Source organism: Oculina patagonica, chromosome 6, assembly GCF_052425735.1.
Source record: "Oculina patagonica isolate OP01 chromosome 6, crgOcupat, whole genome shotgun sequence".
NCBI lineage: Eukaryota > Metazoa > Cnidaria > Anthozoa > Scleractinia > Oculinidae > Oculina > Oculina patagonica.
Window position 1 is genome coordinate 3,865,269 of NC_135763.1, and position 15,379 is coordinate 3,880,647.

The following is a 15,379-nucleotide window of genomic DNA, read 5'->3' on the forward strand; positions in this document are numbered from 1 at the left end:
CTTTGGTTTTGGTATTACGACTCGCAATCGAAAATCGCTCTATGAGTCCGCGTGGATAGTTCATATAAGACTCGCAGGCTTAACAGAGCCGCGAGGGTGCTGCTCTCCTCATTTCCCTCGCGGCCAGGCTGGGAAAGTAAGTCCAACAAACGCAGGCTATTTCAATATCACGGCGAACAATTTACTGTAATAATCAAGTGAGATGAACCTCTAAAGGAATTTAGAGGAATTTAGAGGAAAAGGAATTGCATCACTGGCGCACTCCATAAAATCAACTTTGTTTTACGAGGGTTGCACATAACAGTCTTTCGACTGACAAACCTGTGGCCCTCGGATTCCCGATCGAATTGGAATTTAGAGGTGTTGATTTTTGTGGAGGGAGGAAAACCGGAGAACCCGGAGAAAAACCCTCGGAGCAAGGACGAGAACCAACAACAAACTCAACCCACATATAACGACGGGTCCGGGAATCGAACCCGGGCCACATTGGTGGGAGGCGAGCGCTCTCACCACTGCGCCATCCCTGCTCCCCGAGGGATGCATGGGATAGAGGATAGATGGGATAGAGCCAAACGAATCTCCACCGATTTTGAGAAGGACATTAAAACTTTAGAAACTTCTTTCATCAAAGCAGGTTATCCGAAACGTTTTATCTCGCATACAATCAACAACTTCCTAACCGACTCATCACAAGACGACAACATCATTCCAGATTTTCTCTTCGAAGAACGTAAGAAAGTTTTCATCAAGCTCCCGTTTTGCGGCAAAAACGAAAAACTTAGTAAAACGTTTATTGCTAAACTCAACAAGTTTACTAATTTCAACTTTATCTTTGTAATCCTGTGGCAAACAAGGCGCATCAAAAGCCTCTTTAATAACAAAGACAAAAACACTCACAGATCCAAAGTTGTTTACAAAGGAGATTGTTCTTGTGGGGTTGACTACATTGGCGAGACTGTGCGAAATTTAGAAGTGCGAATTGCGGAACATTCAAATCCTGCTCACCGCTCTGAACCTGCAAAACACCTGCGAGAAAACCCATCGCATTCTTTCACCTGGCGTGTTCTCTCTTCAGCACAGACATTCCACAAACTCATTCCACAAGCGTAGAATCGTTGAGGGTCCAATGATCCAACAATTTCGCCCCAGTTTGAACAAACAAGTCATTTCTTATGTCAGTAAACTTTTCCCAACGGGAATTACATAAGATATAAATGCATGCGTGCGGACGGTCTTTTCAACCCTGATGATGGCAAACAGCCGAAAACGTTTGGTTTTATCATATTAATTTTACCATTTTAACTCTTTTTAGCCTTGTATATAGTATATATATGAACCTCTAAATTTATTGCATATTGTCAATAAAAACCTGTGATCTACGAGGAACAGCTAATGTCCAAGGACAAATATAAGTGCATACTTTTAAAGCCAAATGGAGGCAATTGCGTTTGTTATCCTCAAAATATTTTTACACAAGACCGCTCATTTTGGAAGACCTATTCTCAAAGCTTTTTAACGTCAAAGAAATTCTGTCGGCGTTCAAAATATTGTTAGTCTGTTTAAAATGTTCAATTCTATTTTTTTTTTTTACAATTGACTCGGGATGTAAATGGCAAAGTTTTAAACTGGGAATATCCCTAGGAGGATGTGGATATTTAACAATTATCCTGCGAAATCGCGCGGAATATCGCCTGATACTTGTACGACGAGGCAGTAGGCCGATTTTGGCTAAAATCAGACGATATTCCGCAAGACTGAAAATTGTAATTCAACAAAAAAATAAACGTACCCTGAGTGGCTTATTAACTTCATCGTACGGCTTACTATTAACATTGGTTCGTCCGTCTGTTAGCACAACAAGAATGTCCGGTTTATCAGGTCGATCGCCTCCCTCCGAGGTAAACATTACAGTGCCGGCCGATTCGATCGCTTTGTCGGTATAGGTTCTACCTCCAAGCCTCTCGTAATTTTTTAAAATGCCTTTGATGACAGCAGGATTTTGGTTGTCCATCTCGGTAAATTTCACCAGGTATCTGGGCCAAAAGTTGTACACCATGAGCGATACGTGAGACGCATTGGGAGCGATCGTCATCGAGTTGACAAGAGCCAACACAAACTTTTTGGAGACGTTGAAGTTTATCCTTCCAACGCTGAGGGTTGCATCCAGGATCACTCCAAGATCAACGGCACGAGTACATGGCGTAGGACCTGGAAACGAGGTGTATATATGGCGTGAAACAACAGGTTTCTAAAAACGTCCGCTTACGTAAAATATCTCATAGACAACTGTACATGTCACTGAGAGCAACTGTAGTAAACCTTTCAGGTGGTAGAATATCACTATTCTTTAGCCCTTATTTTCCTTATTGTCGGTCGCTGCTCTTGCTTTTGTACATATATTTGAAAGAACGAATAACTGAGACAAAAACAACCTGGTCTGACTTCGGCAGAAAAGAATTACAGCAAAGCATTTCAGTAATCATAGTGGCTCATAAGCCAGGCTCTTAGCTCTGGTTCCTCTAACACGAGACAGTTAGGAGTATTGCTACTACTCTTGGGTCGTATGGAATGGTAGTTCATGCCTGGTCACCGCCGGCATTCTGTCGGTTACCCCAACCGTTCATTCTCCTGGCACTGAGAGTAAAGTGCCATTCCCAGAACACATGGAACAACGCAGTGGTTCAGGTCTGTATAATGCCTGTTAACTAGCTAACGCGAAGCTAAGTGCATGACCTCTATGAAACATCATTTACATTTTTACATCAACATTTAAGGCTGGTCTCGAAGCGGGACCTTTTAATCTCAAATCCAGCACACTTCACAAAGCAACAGTTAATAAACAGTTAAAGCGAGACTCTACTCACATTCAAAATCGTTACAAGGCCCAACTTTCTCTCTAAGCCCAGTGCAGTCGTTTCCTCCGTACTGAGGAGGGGGATTGGTGCAGTGTCGGACAAACCTTTGCGTGCCACCGCCACAAGACACGGTGCATTCTGGGACTGGTTCCCATGGAGTCAAGCCACCGTCGATAGCTTTAGCAAAGAAAACATTTACGTATTAAGTTAGTGGGTCTGCATTGAGGATAGAGCGGTTTTCACTTGAGTGTCGAAAGTAAATTGCGTTTGCTTTGGTTTTGAATTACTGCGCTCAGTGATTGGCTTTAAAATCTCGCGCCACTTTCTCAGCCAGTCAGAACTAAAACCAAAACCAATCGTGACTCGCTCGCGCACGTTTTCCCGCGCTTCGTGCCAGCTACATGTATTTGCTTCGAGTTTTTATTGGTTCACTGGATTGTCCGTGTCTTTTGTGATTGGCCGAAGTAATTACATTGGTTTTGGTTTTACGACACTCAATTGAAAGCTGCTCTACTTTGCTTTATTATGGACGAGTAACAAGGGTAGGACAAAATAAGATGTTTAAGAAACGTTCTCTGGTTAAAAAATTAAAATTTACAGGCCTTCGATTGTCAGTTTGCAATATTTGACAAGTGATGGATAAAAAGCGTGATATATATATTCTACTGATAGTATGAAAAAAGAGGAATTATAATAAAAACAATAAAAATATTTTTATGGGAACAAGTTGGTAACAGATCTAACGCGAATGAAAGGTACCTTTGACACGAGTCAAAGTTACATTTCACAGTACCTTTGTCACATCACCGGGATTTCGCAGATTTTTGGTATAAACTGTTCTGAAATTAGTGGTACGCAACTTAACTCATGAAAAACATTATCTTTGGACATCTAAAGAAAGATATAATCCTAATTTGCGGAAAATTAGAAATTAAAAAATAGAAAATTAACCTACGGCTATAAATATCGAGTTTTTGATGACGCACGGAACCAACTTAAAAAAGTTAGCCTAAATTTTTCAAGTTACAATCCGTTCCAATCCGAGCCATCCAAATCCAAAGATGCTCGTTAATAGTTTCCGTACTCTAATATAGCAATTTTTAATAAAAATAGACTATTATTTTTAGGTTTTCTGCGACTCAAATATAAATTTTGGCTGTTCAAAAATCTGGTAAAATCCGTGACATACCGTTAAAGACTTACTGGTTTGGATCAAAATCAAAGACGGCGTCTGCCGCCATCAAAACTAAAAAATACGGCCTTTACAGCCTTTGCCCTAGATCAAAAGTGTGTGTCAAAGCCAATGTTTTGATTGTGCGATAAGCCAGCAGTCTAGCTTTCCCTCCGAACATTTCAAAACTATCTCAGATGCAAACTGTTCAGCACCTTGCACAGCATGTGCCGGTACATGATTCTTTTCACTTACGACATTCAATGAGCTTGCAACTTTGAACCTCCTCGTTTTCGCCTTCACAGTCCTTGCCACCGTTTTCTGGAGGGGGATTGGTGCAGGTTCGCTCCCTAACCTGTTTACCAGTCCCACACCACTTGTCACACTCTGTCCATTCTCCCCATTCACTCCATCCTCCATCGCCGGGTGAGCCTGGATCTAGAAATGCACGAAAAGAAAAAGGGGACATAGAGCGAATGAACTGATGAAAACAGTGCTATTATGACTAACTAAGGTCAATTGTAGTTCGACAGTGCTAAATGTGGATAGGTGAGGTCAGATGAAGTTTGAAACAACATCTTTGTTAAAAGTAGATAGTTTTTACTGTCACGCCAATGTCACGCCGCGTAAACATAAATCCGGCAAAACTACTGAGTCAAAAAAATCAAGAATATTACAAAAACTACTATAAACTACTTGTCTAAATCTCAGGTCTGTACGTTATTCCGTACTCAAGTTATCCGTCAAAATGATTAACGTAAATTTAGAGAGCACAGTATGAAAACGCCATGTTGGAGCCCAGCTGCCTGGGCTCCAAAATGGTGGCCGGAAATTTGGCGTTAAATTCTGCTACAAAAAGCGATGAGATCTCTATCATGAACAAGTAAACATTCACATAAACACTTCTCGCAAAACTTCAACTGTCCAGATTGTTAAAAATCGCAGGATGAGGCATTCTTTTAAGAAAACGTGACAGCCTTCCAGCGGCCATCTTTGATCTCGTGTGGGGTGAAACTCCGAAGTTCAAAATGCTCTATCTTAAAGACGGCGAATGCTATCGAGCTAAAAACCTTTAACAAGGAATATATTAAGGACGTGTAATAAAACTCAGGGGTCTTGCGATTCAGGGGTTTAGAATTTTCATGACGTCACGTGAAAACCAAGAATAGGCCATTTCTGAATTACCCTGCTCCTCTGTTTCAAAACGAGTTTACGTGCAAACCATACAAATGAAAATTTGTTTGCTTTGCATGAAAATGGACCTGTAGGTGAAACTCATTTTTATATGAATGGTTTCGCACGTAGACTCGTTTTGAAACAGAGGTAAAGAGTAACTCGGAAATGGCCTATTAGCCAAGGGACAAACCTTCAGTCAGAATGTACACGTAATTCGTTCTTTGGCTCCCAACACACTCTTGCTCTGAGGAGATATCGCAATGTTTCCAGCCAGTGGGTTTGTTGTTGGCATAAGTATAATCCATGACACATCTTGACTCCTTCGCGGTGCCAAACATGGAATAGGTCATTTTGCCATCCTGTCCGCCCCAACACTCGCCGTAAAACTGAAGACCAAACGCGTCGTAGCCTTTTTCGCGCGCTTTTTCAGCGCACAGACAGGCGAGACTGAGAAACATTTGAAAATTAATTATCAAAAGTAAGCCTGAATTACTCTTCGGTTAGCCTGACTAGAACTCCGGTTAGCCTGTTTACGGTATTAATAATAATAATAATAATAATAATAATAATAATAATAATAATAATAATAATAATAATAATAATAATAATAAACATAAGTTTATGGCAAAGGATGGCAAAGTGTTCACTTTCTTGAGTGAACACTTTCTTGAGTGAACACCAGCTCCTACCATCAGAGCAGAAGGGCTGCAAGAGAGGGAGCTACGGATGCAAAGACCAACTCCTGATAAACAAGATGATTCTGGAGGACTGTAAGACCAAGAAAAAGAACCTATCCACAGCCTGGATAGACTATAAGAAAGCTTTTGATAGTGTGCCTCACACGTGGATAATAAAGTGCATGGAAATCTATAAGATCTGCCCTGTGACTGTCAACTTTATCACAGAAAGCATGAAATGTTGGAAGACAACTTTACACCTCAACCATGCTGAAGGGTCAATAACATCAAGGCCTATCAATATCAAAAGTGGAATCTTTCAAGGAGACTCTCTCTCTCCACTCCTATTCTGTCTTGCCCTCGCTCCACTGAGTTCATTACTAAAGGCATCCACTTATGGTTATGAAGTCCAAGGTAAAACAATCAGTCACCTTTTCTACATGGACGACCTAAAAACCTATGCAAAAAGTGACAGCCAGCAAACCGGCCTACTCAATATTGTAAAGACATTCAGCGATGACATCAAGATGGAATTCGGGCTGGACAAATGTGCTAAAGCTGCATTCAAAGGAGGAAAGCTGACAGAAACTTTCGACCTGCAACTTGACACTGACACCTGTATCAAGGAACTAGACCAAGAGAACACATACAAATACCTTGGTGTGGATGAAAGTGATGGTATACAGCATGCCAAGATGAAAGAAAAAGTGAGGAAGGAATACTACCGCAGAGTAAGGATGGTCCTAAAAACGGAGCTCAATGCTGCCAATAGATTTGAGGCAATCAACACCTTAGCCATCCCAGTGGTGACTTACAGTTTTAACATAATCGACTGGAAGATGAGTGAAATCAAGAGGTTAGACACAAAAACAAGAAAACTACTCACCCTATCAAGGATGCATCACACCAAAGCAGATGTAGACAGGCTCTACCTCCCAAGAAATGCTGGTGGTAGGGGTCTTATCCAATTAGAAGCCTCTTACAAAACAACCACGATAGGGCTCGATACATACCTAAAGAACACAGATGATGCCCTAATCAAACTAGTGCAAGAACATGATGGCAGAAAGAAATTGTACTCTATACAAAAGCAAGCAGAGCAATTCAAACAAGAACTAGACCTACAAATCCCAAACAAACAAGCAGATGAAACAACCACCATATATGCAAAGAGAACCAAACAAATGGCACGAAATAAGACCCAAGAAAAATTAACAACGCAGTGCCCGGGGAGGACAAAGCTCTCCATGGGAGATACCCAAAGAGGATAAAGGAAGCAGATGTCGACCACCACAAAACCAACCAGTGGCTAAAAAGCAGTGGACTGAAGGCAGAAACAGAAGGATTCATAATCGCAGCCCAAGACCAAAGCCTAGCTACCAGATCATACCACGCCAGAATTATCAAAGACGGTACTAGCCCCCTATGCAGGATGTGTAACAAATACGACGAAACAATCGACCATATCGTGTCTGGGTGCCCTGAACTTGCGAAAACAGAATATATCCACCGACACGATAAAGCAGCCGCGTATATACACTGGAAAGTCTGTCACAACTATAATATAGAGACGTCAGAAAAGTGGTATGACCATGAACCGGAAACAGTTACAGAAAATGAGGATGTCACAATATTATGGGACATGCCCATACACACAGACAGGAAAATAACAGCCAACAGACCAGATATAGTGATTAAAGACCACAAAACGAAAACCTGTAAATTTATTGACATGGCAGTACCATCAGACAGAAACACATCCGTGAAAGTCACTGAAAAACTATCTAAATATAAGGACTTGGAAATCGAAACAAGCCAAATGTGGGGCATGAGAACGGAAACGATACCAGTTATCATTGGAGCACTTGGAGCTATCAAAAAGGGACTAGAGAGTTATATTGGAAGAATCCCCGGCCAAATAAGCATCCTTGAACTACAGAAGATAACCTTGCTGGGTACAGCGCATATTTTGAGGAGGGTGTTGTCAAGCTAAAAACTGGCTACCCTTTAGTGCCCCAGGACCATGGTTTGGTCTCGGCGCTAAGGACTTTAAGCAAACATTACGTAAGGAACATAATAATAATAATAATAATAATAATATTAATAATAATAATAATAATAATAATAATAATAATAATAATAATAATAATAATAATAATAATAATAATAATAATACTAATAAATGGGAATTTGCAGTGGCACTTCCACAGAGTGTCTCTTCGTCCACTGTTCCCGAACAAATTGGAATTTAGCAGTGTTGGTTTTTGTGGACGGAGAAAAACCGGTTCACCCGAAGAAAAACCCTCGGAGCAAGGACGAGAACCAACAACAACCGGACAAAGTCACAGCCTCTTGAATATCGAGCAATAGAGAGAAAATTTGAAATATCATGCCAATAGCGCGATAAGGAAAATGCGGATAGACAAAACTATCCTGCAATGGATACATGGCCAAACCATGTTAAAAATATAGACAGCATATCGGATCTGAGAAGATCTACGGCCCATAAAGAAACTAAATGAACTAATGAACATGGATAAGGCATACCTGTGGAAAGAATCTGTTAACTGACCCCAGTTAAAATGAGCATACTCCTTGGGATACACCTTGCTATTTTTATCCCGTATATTGACCATCTGATCAGCGAGGGCCCTTTGGCCTACTTTCAAATCATTGAAGCATCCAACCTTTTTCCAAGTCCTCTTGCATGTTTTGAAGGGACGATCTACAAATGAAAGTGGAAAGAAAAGAAATGGAGGGCGAATGATAGTACGATCTAGGAAGAGATGACTAGACCTAAGAAAAGACGATGTCGATGAACGTCTTTGATTTTTCGCTCTTTTGTTGTTACTTTTTGCCTTTAGGCAGAACTAAACGCGAATGAAAATTACCACGGGAGCTGAAACTTGAAACCAAGATAGTCATGCAGTCAACTCTCTCTTAACGGACACCTCTATAAGAAGGACACCTCTCTAAGACGGAGACCTGACCGGCGTTGGTCCCGTCCCTGCCTTTTTCACTCATTTTACTGTAACTAAACTCCTAATAAGGCGGACACCTCTCTAAGACGGACAGTTGGAGCCTGTCCCGACAATGTCCGTTTAAGAGGGAGTTGACTGTATGGGGTCCTGAATGGGCTAAAATAGAAACTGGTAAATGACCTTTTCTGCAGTGGCCATGGGAAAGTGGGATTTGATGCACCGGGACTGTGATGTGGCCACTGAGACTGGAAAATAATCGTACAACTTGAATGGAAGACATCAATCAATTACCTACATGTTGTTCACGATTACGAAGACCGCTGATGTAATATGCTTGCATTGGTAAGTTACATAAAGCTAAAGAGTAAAAGCTTTTGGCACTGGAAATGGGATTTTGAGTCAAATTTTGGCTTGAAACCGGCATTTAGGTCAAACTTGGGCTTGGAAATGGGAGTTGTATCCCTAGTCTCCCAGTCACAATGCGACGATCATTGTAACTGGAGACTGTAAGTAGCCTGAATTTCAGACGTCTCCCGTCTGCTCCCGAGAAGAGCAGGCGACCAGAGAGAGACGTCTGAAATTCAGGCTAGACTGTAAGAAGCCAACTAGAACGTGAAACAATCATTTACACTTTACAGTTAATACGCGCGGGAGACGCTGCTCAGAAGTGATCACTCGTTGACTGTCAATTTAAAAGGAGTAAAGGAAATAATATGCGTTTGCTTTAGTTTCCCATTTGTTGAGCTTTAGAAGAGGGACCTAAAGGGGTAAAATGAGATTGGGATTTGGGCGTATTTGTACTGGAAAACGGGATTTTGGTCACTGGGACTGGAATTCACAATTCACAAATAAACAATACAACTGGGACTGGGACTTGAACAATCTGGAAAGAGTAGGCTAAGAAATGGGATTTTATACCCCCCCCCCCCACCCTTTAGGTCTCTTTTAGAAGTTGATTTAGCCGCCACGAACGTGTTCTTACAAATCAAAAATGCAAGGTGTTCTAACCAAAGGTAGTGCACGTGCTTACCAGCTGAGTTGACGTATCCAATAGCGCACAGTATAACGAACAGGCAAACCTTGATCATGATCAAGCCTTCTGCAAACGGAAAAACTAGTGTGAGTGATAATAAGACTACAAAGCCATACGAAACTTTCTTGACATGAAACGTTTCCATGGCAACATGAATGCAAGTTTATGTGAACCGGAAATACTGTACCATCTAAAAAATATATTAAATCAAGATTCCAATTTCATCAAAAATTCCAAACACTGAATAAGATAAAGATATTGAAAGCTAGCACGGCGCGTCAGAGCAAGCACTTTTATTTGTTTGAATCGAAGACCTTTGAATAATAAATTATACGTAATACGGTAGATCGCCCTCCAATACTGAATTAATGGCTACAATAACATAGTCATTGTTCAACAATAAACATGCCGCATGGAAATTTTAAAACAAATTAACAACATAATTAAAATAAAACTTGGCAAATAATAATTTTCACTAACTGAGTTAAAGCTCAGCGGCAAATAATCAATAAAAGGGATGAATAAGATTTAGTTATGTATAAAAGCATAATTTCTCATTTGTTTGTTTTAACTTCCAGTGTGCATTATGAGGAGTCTAACGAACCGTTTGTCTCCCCGTGGAATTGACCACTGTGGGTTTACAGTTAGTTGCCTTTTGGCTGTCTCGACCTCGGTTCATGTGAGATCCCTTGGGCTAAATGAACACCACTATGTATCAAATACTGTGATATCGTACATGTCAGTTATTAATTGGCAATTAATGTTCATAGTGCTTTCGGTCCTTTTTACGGCTTAGGTATTCCTCTAGATAACCGTATTGACTGTATTACTCGTCATATTCACCCGGTCAACTGTTTTTAAATCGTTCAAATTTTCTTTGAAAGAGTTTCCACATGCGCAACGTTTATCACCAAAATTGGATTTGAACGATAGCTAACAATAATTTTTACTCCTACGTGAAAGGAATGACCGCTTTTCTCTCTAAAACGTAATTATAAAACGCCCTCAGTTCACCTTTAAAGTAGAAGTTAATGGACAGTCTCGTCGACTTGTGACAGTACTGTCTTTCAGTTCCTAACGCAGGTTTGCAAGACCTTTCAAGACACAGCCAGATGTTTAGTTGATATCCTGTCCTCTTTAGTAAATATGTTACGGAGGAATTTAACTTGCGATAAAATTGAATTGTCGAAGACCTCGGTAAAGCAATACTTTGTTGAAACAAGTAATAAAACAAATTAGTGTGTATTTGTTGCAACTATGACACATTTACGATAGTAATTGTCAAAACTTAAAAAAATATTTTCTTTTTCTGGAAGCAATAAATGTTTGTTGTTTGTTTTCTGAGTCATTACCTATACTCAGTCTCAGGTCGTAAAAACTTTCCGCCGTGGAAGTTTCGTTCATTCCGGTTACTATAGTAACGTATAGGAAATAAGGGAGCTTTTAAACGCTTGAAGCTCACACAACACAAGAAAACTTCGCTTGTAGAGAACTGAAGTCAAGCTAATTTTCTTCTCGTATACTATACCCTTCAAAGTACAGCACAAATGGAAGAAATATTCTAAACAAGGAGCAAATTGCGAGTTCTTATTGATAATATTTCTTTCTGTGCGTCAGACGAATTGAATCGAACTGCTCCTTAAACCAGGAGCCCATAAACTAATTTAATTTTCCCTGTAAAAGCTTTGATCAATGACGTATCGTTGAGTTAAATTTCATTCCCTTATTACGTAATAATTTTTTGTTCAACGACTTTAGAAGTAAAAGGAAGGAGAATCCATTTGTAGGTAACTGAAGATACCGAAGCCAAAAAGATGCAATGCCTTGTTAGTTCTGCTATAAGCAGTCCCGCGTAGAGCCAATTTAGTGTCGAAATTGGTTGCCATGGTAACGTTAATATTGTCGGAACTTCACGAGAAAGGATGTTTCAAAATGCTGTGGATGAATTAAATCGCTTGTTTTCCTACTGCGGTTTGAAAAAAGTTTCTTTTTCCCTGTATCTTTTTTTTTTAAAAAAGTTCAAGGTTTCATGTCTCATGTTATGATCCTAGCTAGCTGGCGTTGTACTTCCAGGATTTAAAAAATCACCAGTTTTTAAGATCTTTTAATACTTGGAATGGTACACGTTAAACAAGAGCTTTCAAAATCTAATTTCTCCTTGCAGGATCAATAGATTATTAACACGAGAGGGGAAGAGAATAAGGGAATTCAACATCTGTAAGATGTCGACTTGATGCTCTATGAAATTCATAAAGCTACTAACATTAATAGGAATCTGTGGTATCAGGTATGGTAAGAAGAATTCCACAGATGAGCTTTGGAACGTCGATTAACTTTTTTTGAAATTTTTCTTGAGCTTTGAAGTGGCAGAGGAAAGCAAAAAAAAAAAAAAGTTAACCAGCTGAGAAGAGATATAGAGGATAAATTATATCATCCCTTTAAATCACGGAAATTAGAAACGAACAGGCTTATTATAAAGTATGTTTTTAGACGGTCTCGAACGGTTATCGCAGCTGGAAATATCACAGAAATTACATCCTATTATATATTTTTGTGATTATAAAAAACCAGCCTCGAAGCAGATTGGGGACCTAGTTCTAAGTAAAGCGTCAGAGGCAAAAAAGGATAACTTACCTATAAAAAGCTCAATTTAGCCGCACAGTCACCTCGAATTACTGCCGACTGATTTTTCTCGGCACTTGTGAGAACTTTTGATGCAAGCTGATCAATTAAAAAGACTAACGACTGTCAGAAATGGATTTCATGATTAATAACGCCGTCATCTAACTTTGCACCGCGGAACTTTGAAGATATTAAAAACCAGCGAAATGAAAAAGAAATCTTGATTTTTCACATTTGAGTGCTACTGGATAAGATTCCTTGTGCCAGCAAGTAATTAACGAATGATAAAGCATCGGAAATCGGCCCGCAGTTTCACTTGGTTAAATTCTATTAAATCTTTTTAAGTGTGACGAATTTAAAAAAACATACTTACAATACACGGATCTATCAATTGAGTTTTAAAATGTGAGCTGAAAATCTGTGAGCTACTGTAAACATAAGGAATAACAAAAGCAAAAACACCAAAATTCCAATAATTTTTTTTATTCAGGCTTTTATTCAAACAAAACTGATAACCACAAAACAACTAATACCCCGAAGAAAGATCATCAAATTTTTAATATGTTATTATTTCTTAAAAAAACAAACAAATTGTGGCAAATTACACTGAAATTATAAGCGAGGAAATTGTTTCACCAGGGAGATTCAATAAAGGACAAGATCAACACTATTCTTATGCTACTGCAAATTAAATGAATGTTTGTGTTTCAATACCCCACATTCCCAGGTAAGTCCTTTATTATTGCCAATAACCGAGGCAAGTTTGAAGGAAACGAAATTTTTAGCTTGTTGAGTAGCTTGAAATTGCCAGGACTATGTAGCAATATCATCTAAATATACAGAATTAAAACCAGAAAAGGGGTCCTTCGAGGCTGGCATGCGTTTGTGGTCTTGTATGGGCAAGAAATTAAAAACACACGCAGTGCCTAATTTTTACATAGGAGTAAAAAAATGAATACACGTACAGTGAATTGGGGCGGCCTGACAAAAATGCCGGCGGGTAACTGAACTGCGATGGGTTAGCATTCCAACTCGTACGGGGCACCCAACGGATCATCTGGGTGAATATCTGTTCGTAAAGCCCTTATCTCCTCAGATTTTCTTCAGCGAAACCACACCTCGAGCCTTCGTAATATGCGAAATATTACAACTGCTATTTTCAGAGGGGCGAAAATCTTGTCTTGGGTACGGGAAAACGCCAGCTACGATTTTCGGAAAGGTAGCAACAGCTCACAAATTCGGGTAATGAGATTTTGTTCCCTAAAAGTTTTCTTAATATCCAGTTAAAAAATTCGAAAAGATTTAACTGTGCTTGTCTACACAAATATTCCTTTTTAGGCCCAAAACAACGACATTCTAAGACTTTTGACTGAATTTCCACGTTGGGTTCTCCTGATCCGGGGGGAGTGTCAATACTCTTATGTCCGAGGGGCTGTTCGCCTCTACTCCCTCCGTTATTGGGACAAGAAAGGAGCTATCTTCCCCCTTGTGGCATAAGGAAATATTAGTCAAAGCTCCGTTAAACCGAAGAATAAACTGGCAAACAGACTTGGTCGGGGAATACGCCTGGCAAGGCAAGACACAGGCTCGTTGTTCGGTAGCCTCCTGCACAGACGTCCTTTGGGGCTCGACACACGTTTCTAGAAACGCGTGACGAGCCCAAAGAACGTCTGCGTAGAAGGAAGTGTACGGCACTTGGTACTCAGTAGTATAAAGCATGGGATATGGAGGGACGTTGTTTCTTTATCAGGTGAGCCCAAGGAGGGGGTCATTTGAGAAGCATCAACAGTAATGAATCCGAAGGCTGTTGAATTCTTTTATTTTCTGTACTGCTCTATACATGTCTCTATGTTGAGACCTCTTAGTTATAGTGACTGGTCAGTTTGCTTTTATACGTTTGTAGTGCGATCATTAGTGGTATATATTTCTTTTCATTTCTCTGATGATTTTCACTTGTTTGATGATTTTTTTTTCACATGGATTGAAACTTGAACAATGTCAATGTTCCTATGCGAATACGGCCATTTAGTCACTTCACGATAAAAGCGGCTTTCATTAAATCCACTTTCATGAATGACTTATCTCTAGAAGAAAATTGCCTAGCACTTAAAATTTTCTTTTTGTCATAAGTTTCAGGATATTGCTCAAGAGGAAAGTAAATAATTATGTTACTGACTTGCAAACTGGCCAGTGTCATATTACAGCAAGGCAAGAGTAATATATTAACGTTGTGGAACAAAAGGCAACAAGTACATTCCAATTAAAAACAAAAAAAAAAACAAAAAAAACAAGTACATTCCTAAGAAAGAACACTTGCTGACTAGGAGCAATATACTGAATTCCGAAATGGAAGAAAGAAGACCTAAAAAATTAAATCCTTAGAAAGGTAAACACAATTTTGAGTTTTAAATATATGTTTTCGATGAAACTTCATACATCATTAGTTTGAAATGAATGGAGCCGCTAATGGGTGTGGTATAAATCATGATGTTACAATAATCTAGAGCATTAGTGACTAAATACAGCACGTCGGATCAAAAGATATATTAGGAAATGAGGCATGTATTTTAAACTCAAAACTGTGTTTACCTTTCTTAAGAAGTTATTATTTCCCTTTTGTTGATTCTACAAAATTCTAAATTCAAAACTAAACAAATAATTCACAGAAAACCTACTTCTATTTTGGTTGGTATTTTCCTTTAGGTGCTGTTTAAGGCAGGGATAAACGTGAATTCAAGCGAAATTTTAAGAGGTTTAAAGAAGGCGTAGAAGAAAGAAAATTATGTTTGGAACACCACCAGACAGTTGACCCCCACGCACGAGCCCCCCCCCCCCCAGGTTGCCAGGGGACTGGTTGGTGATCA

At 39.5% G+C, this 15,379-nt stretch overlaps 2 protein-coding genes across 5 annotated transcripts in view; one reads left to right on the top strand and one right to left on the bottom strand.

The window, feature by feature from the left end:
- The window catches only part of LOC144658941 (coadhesin-like), a 13,932-nt gene extending 1,324 nt beyond the window's left edge, over nt 1-12,608 (bottom strand). The window contains exons 1-8 of one of the 4 annotated variants that reach the window (XM_078519452.1): nt 12,528-12,599; nt 10,908-10,967; nt 9,891-9,959; nt 8,427-8,604; nt 5,393-5,649; nt 4,282-4,464; nt 2,865-3,032; nt 1,790-2,208 (exon numbers count right to left, since the gene is read on the bottom strand). In XM_078519452.1, coding sequence (XP_078375578.1) covers nt 1,790-2,208; nt 2,865-3,032; nt 4,282-4,464; nt 5,393-5,649; nt 8,427-8,604; nt 9,891-9,948 — 1,263 coding nt within the window. In that variant the 5' untranslated portion in view covers nt 9,949-9,959; nt 10,908-10,967; nt 12,528-12,599. Of the gene's footprint in view, nt 1-1,789; nt 2,209-2,864; nt 3,033-4,281; nt 4,465-5,392; nt 5,650-8,426; nt 8,605-9,890; nt 9,960-10,907; nt 10,988-12,527 lie in introns of all 4 variants that reach the window. The other 3 variants (XM_078519453.1, XM_078519451.1, XM_078519454.1) reach the window with 3 other exon arrangements.
- Nucleotides 7,307-7,997, top strand: LOC144658973 (uncharacterized). Its single transcript, XM_078519497.1, has one exon. It carries the CDS (start codon nt 7,312-7,314, stop codon nt 7,870-7,872), a length of 561 nt encoding a protein of 186 aa, XP_078375623.1. The 5' UTR covers nt 7,307-7,311; the 3' UTR covers nt 7,873-7,997.
- Nucleotides 12,609-15,379: the final 2,771 nt, after the last annotated feature.

Bases quoted from the DNA above. Each gene is read 5' to 3' on its own strand.
- LOC144658973 (XM_078519497.1), top strand. From the start codon at position 7,312: ATGTGTAACAAATACGACGAAACAATCGACCATATCGTGTCTGGGTGC.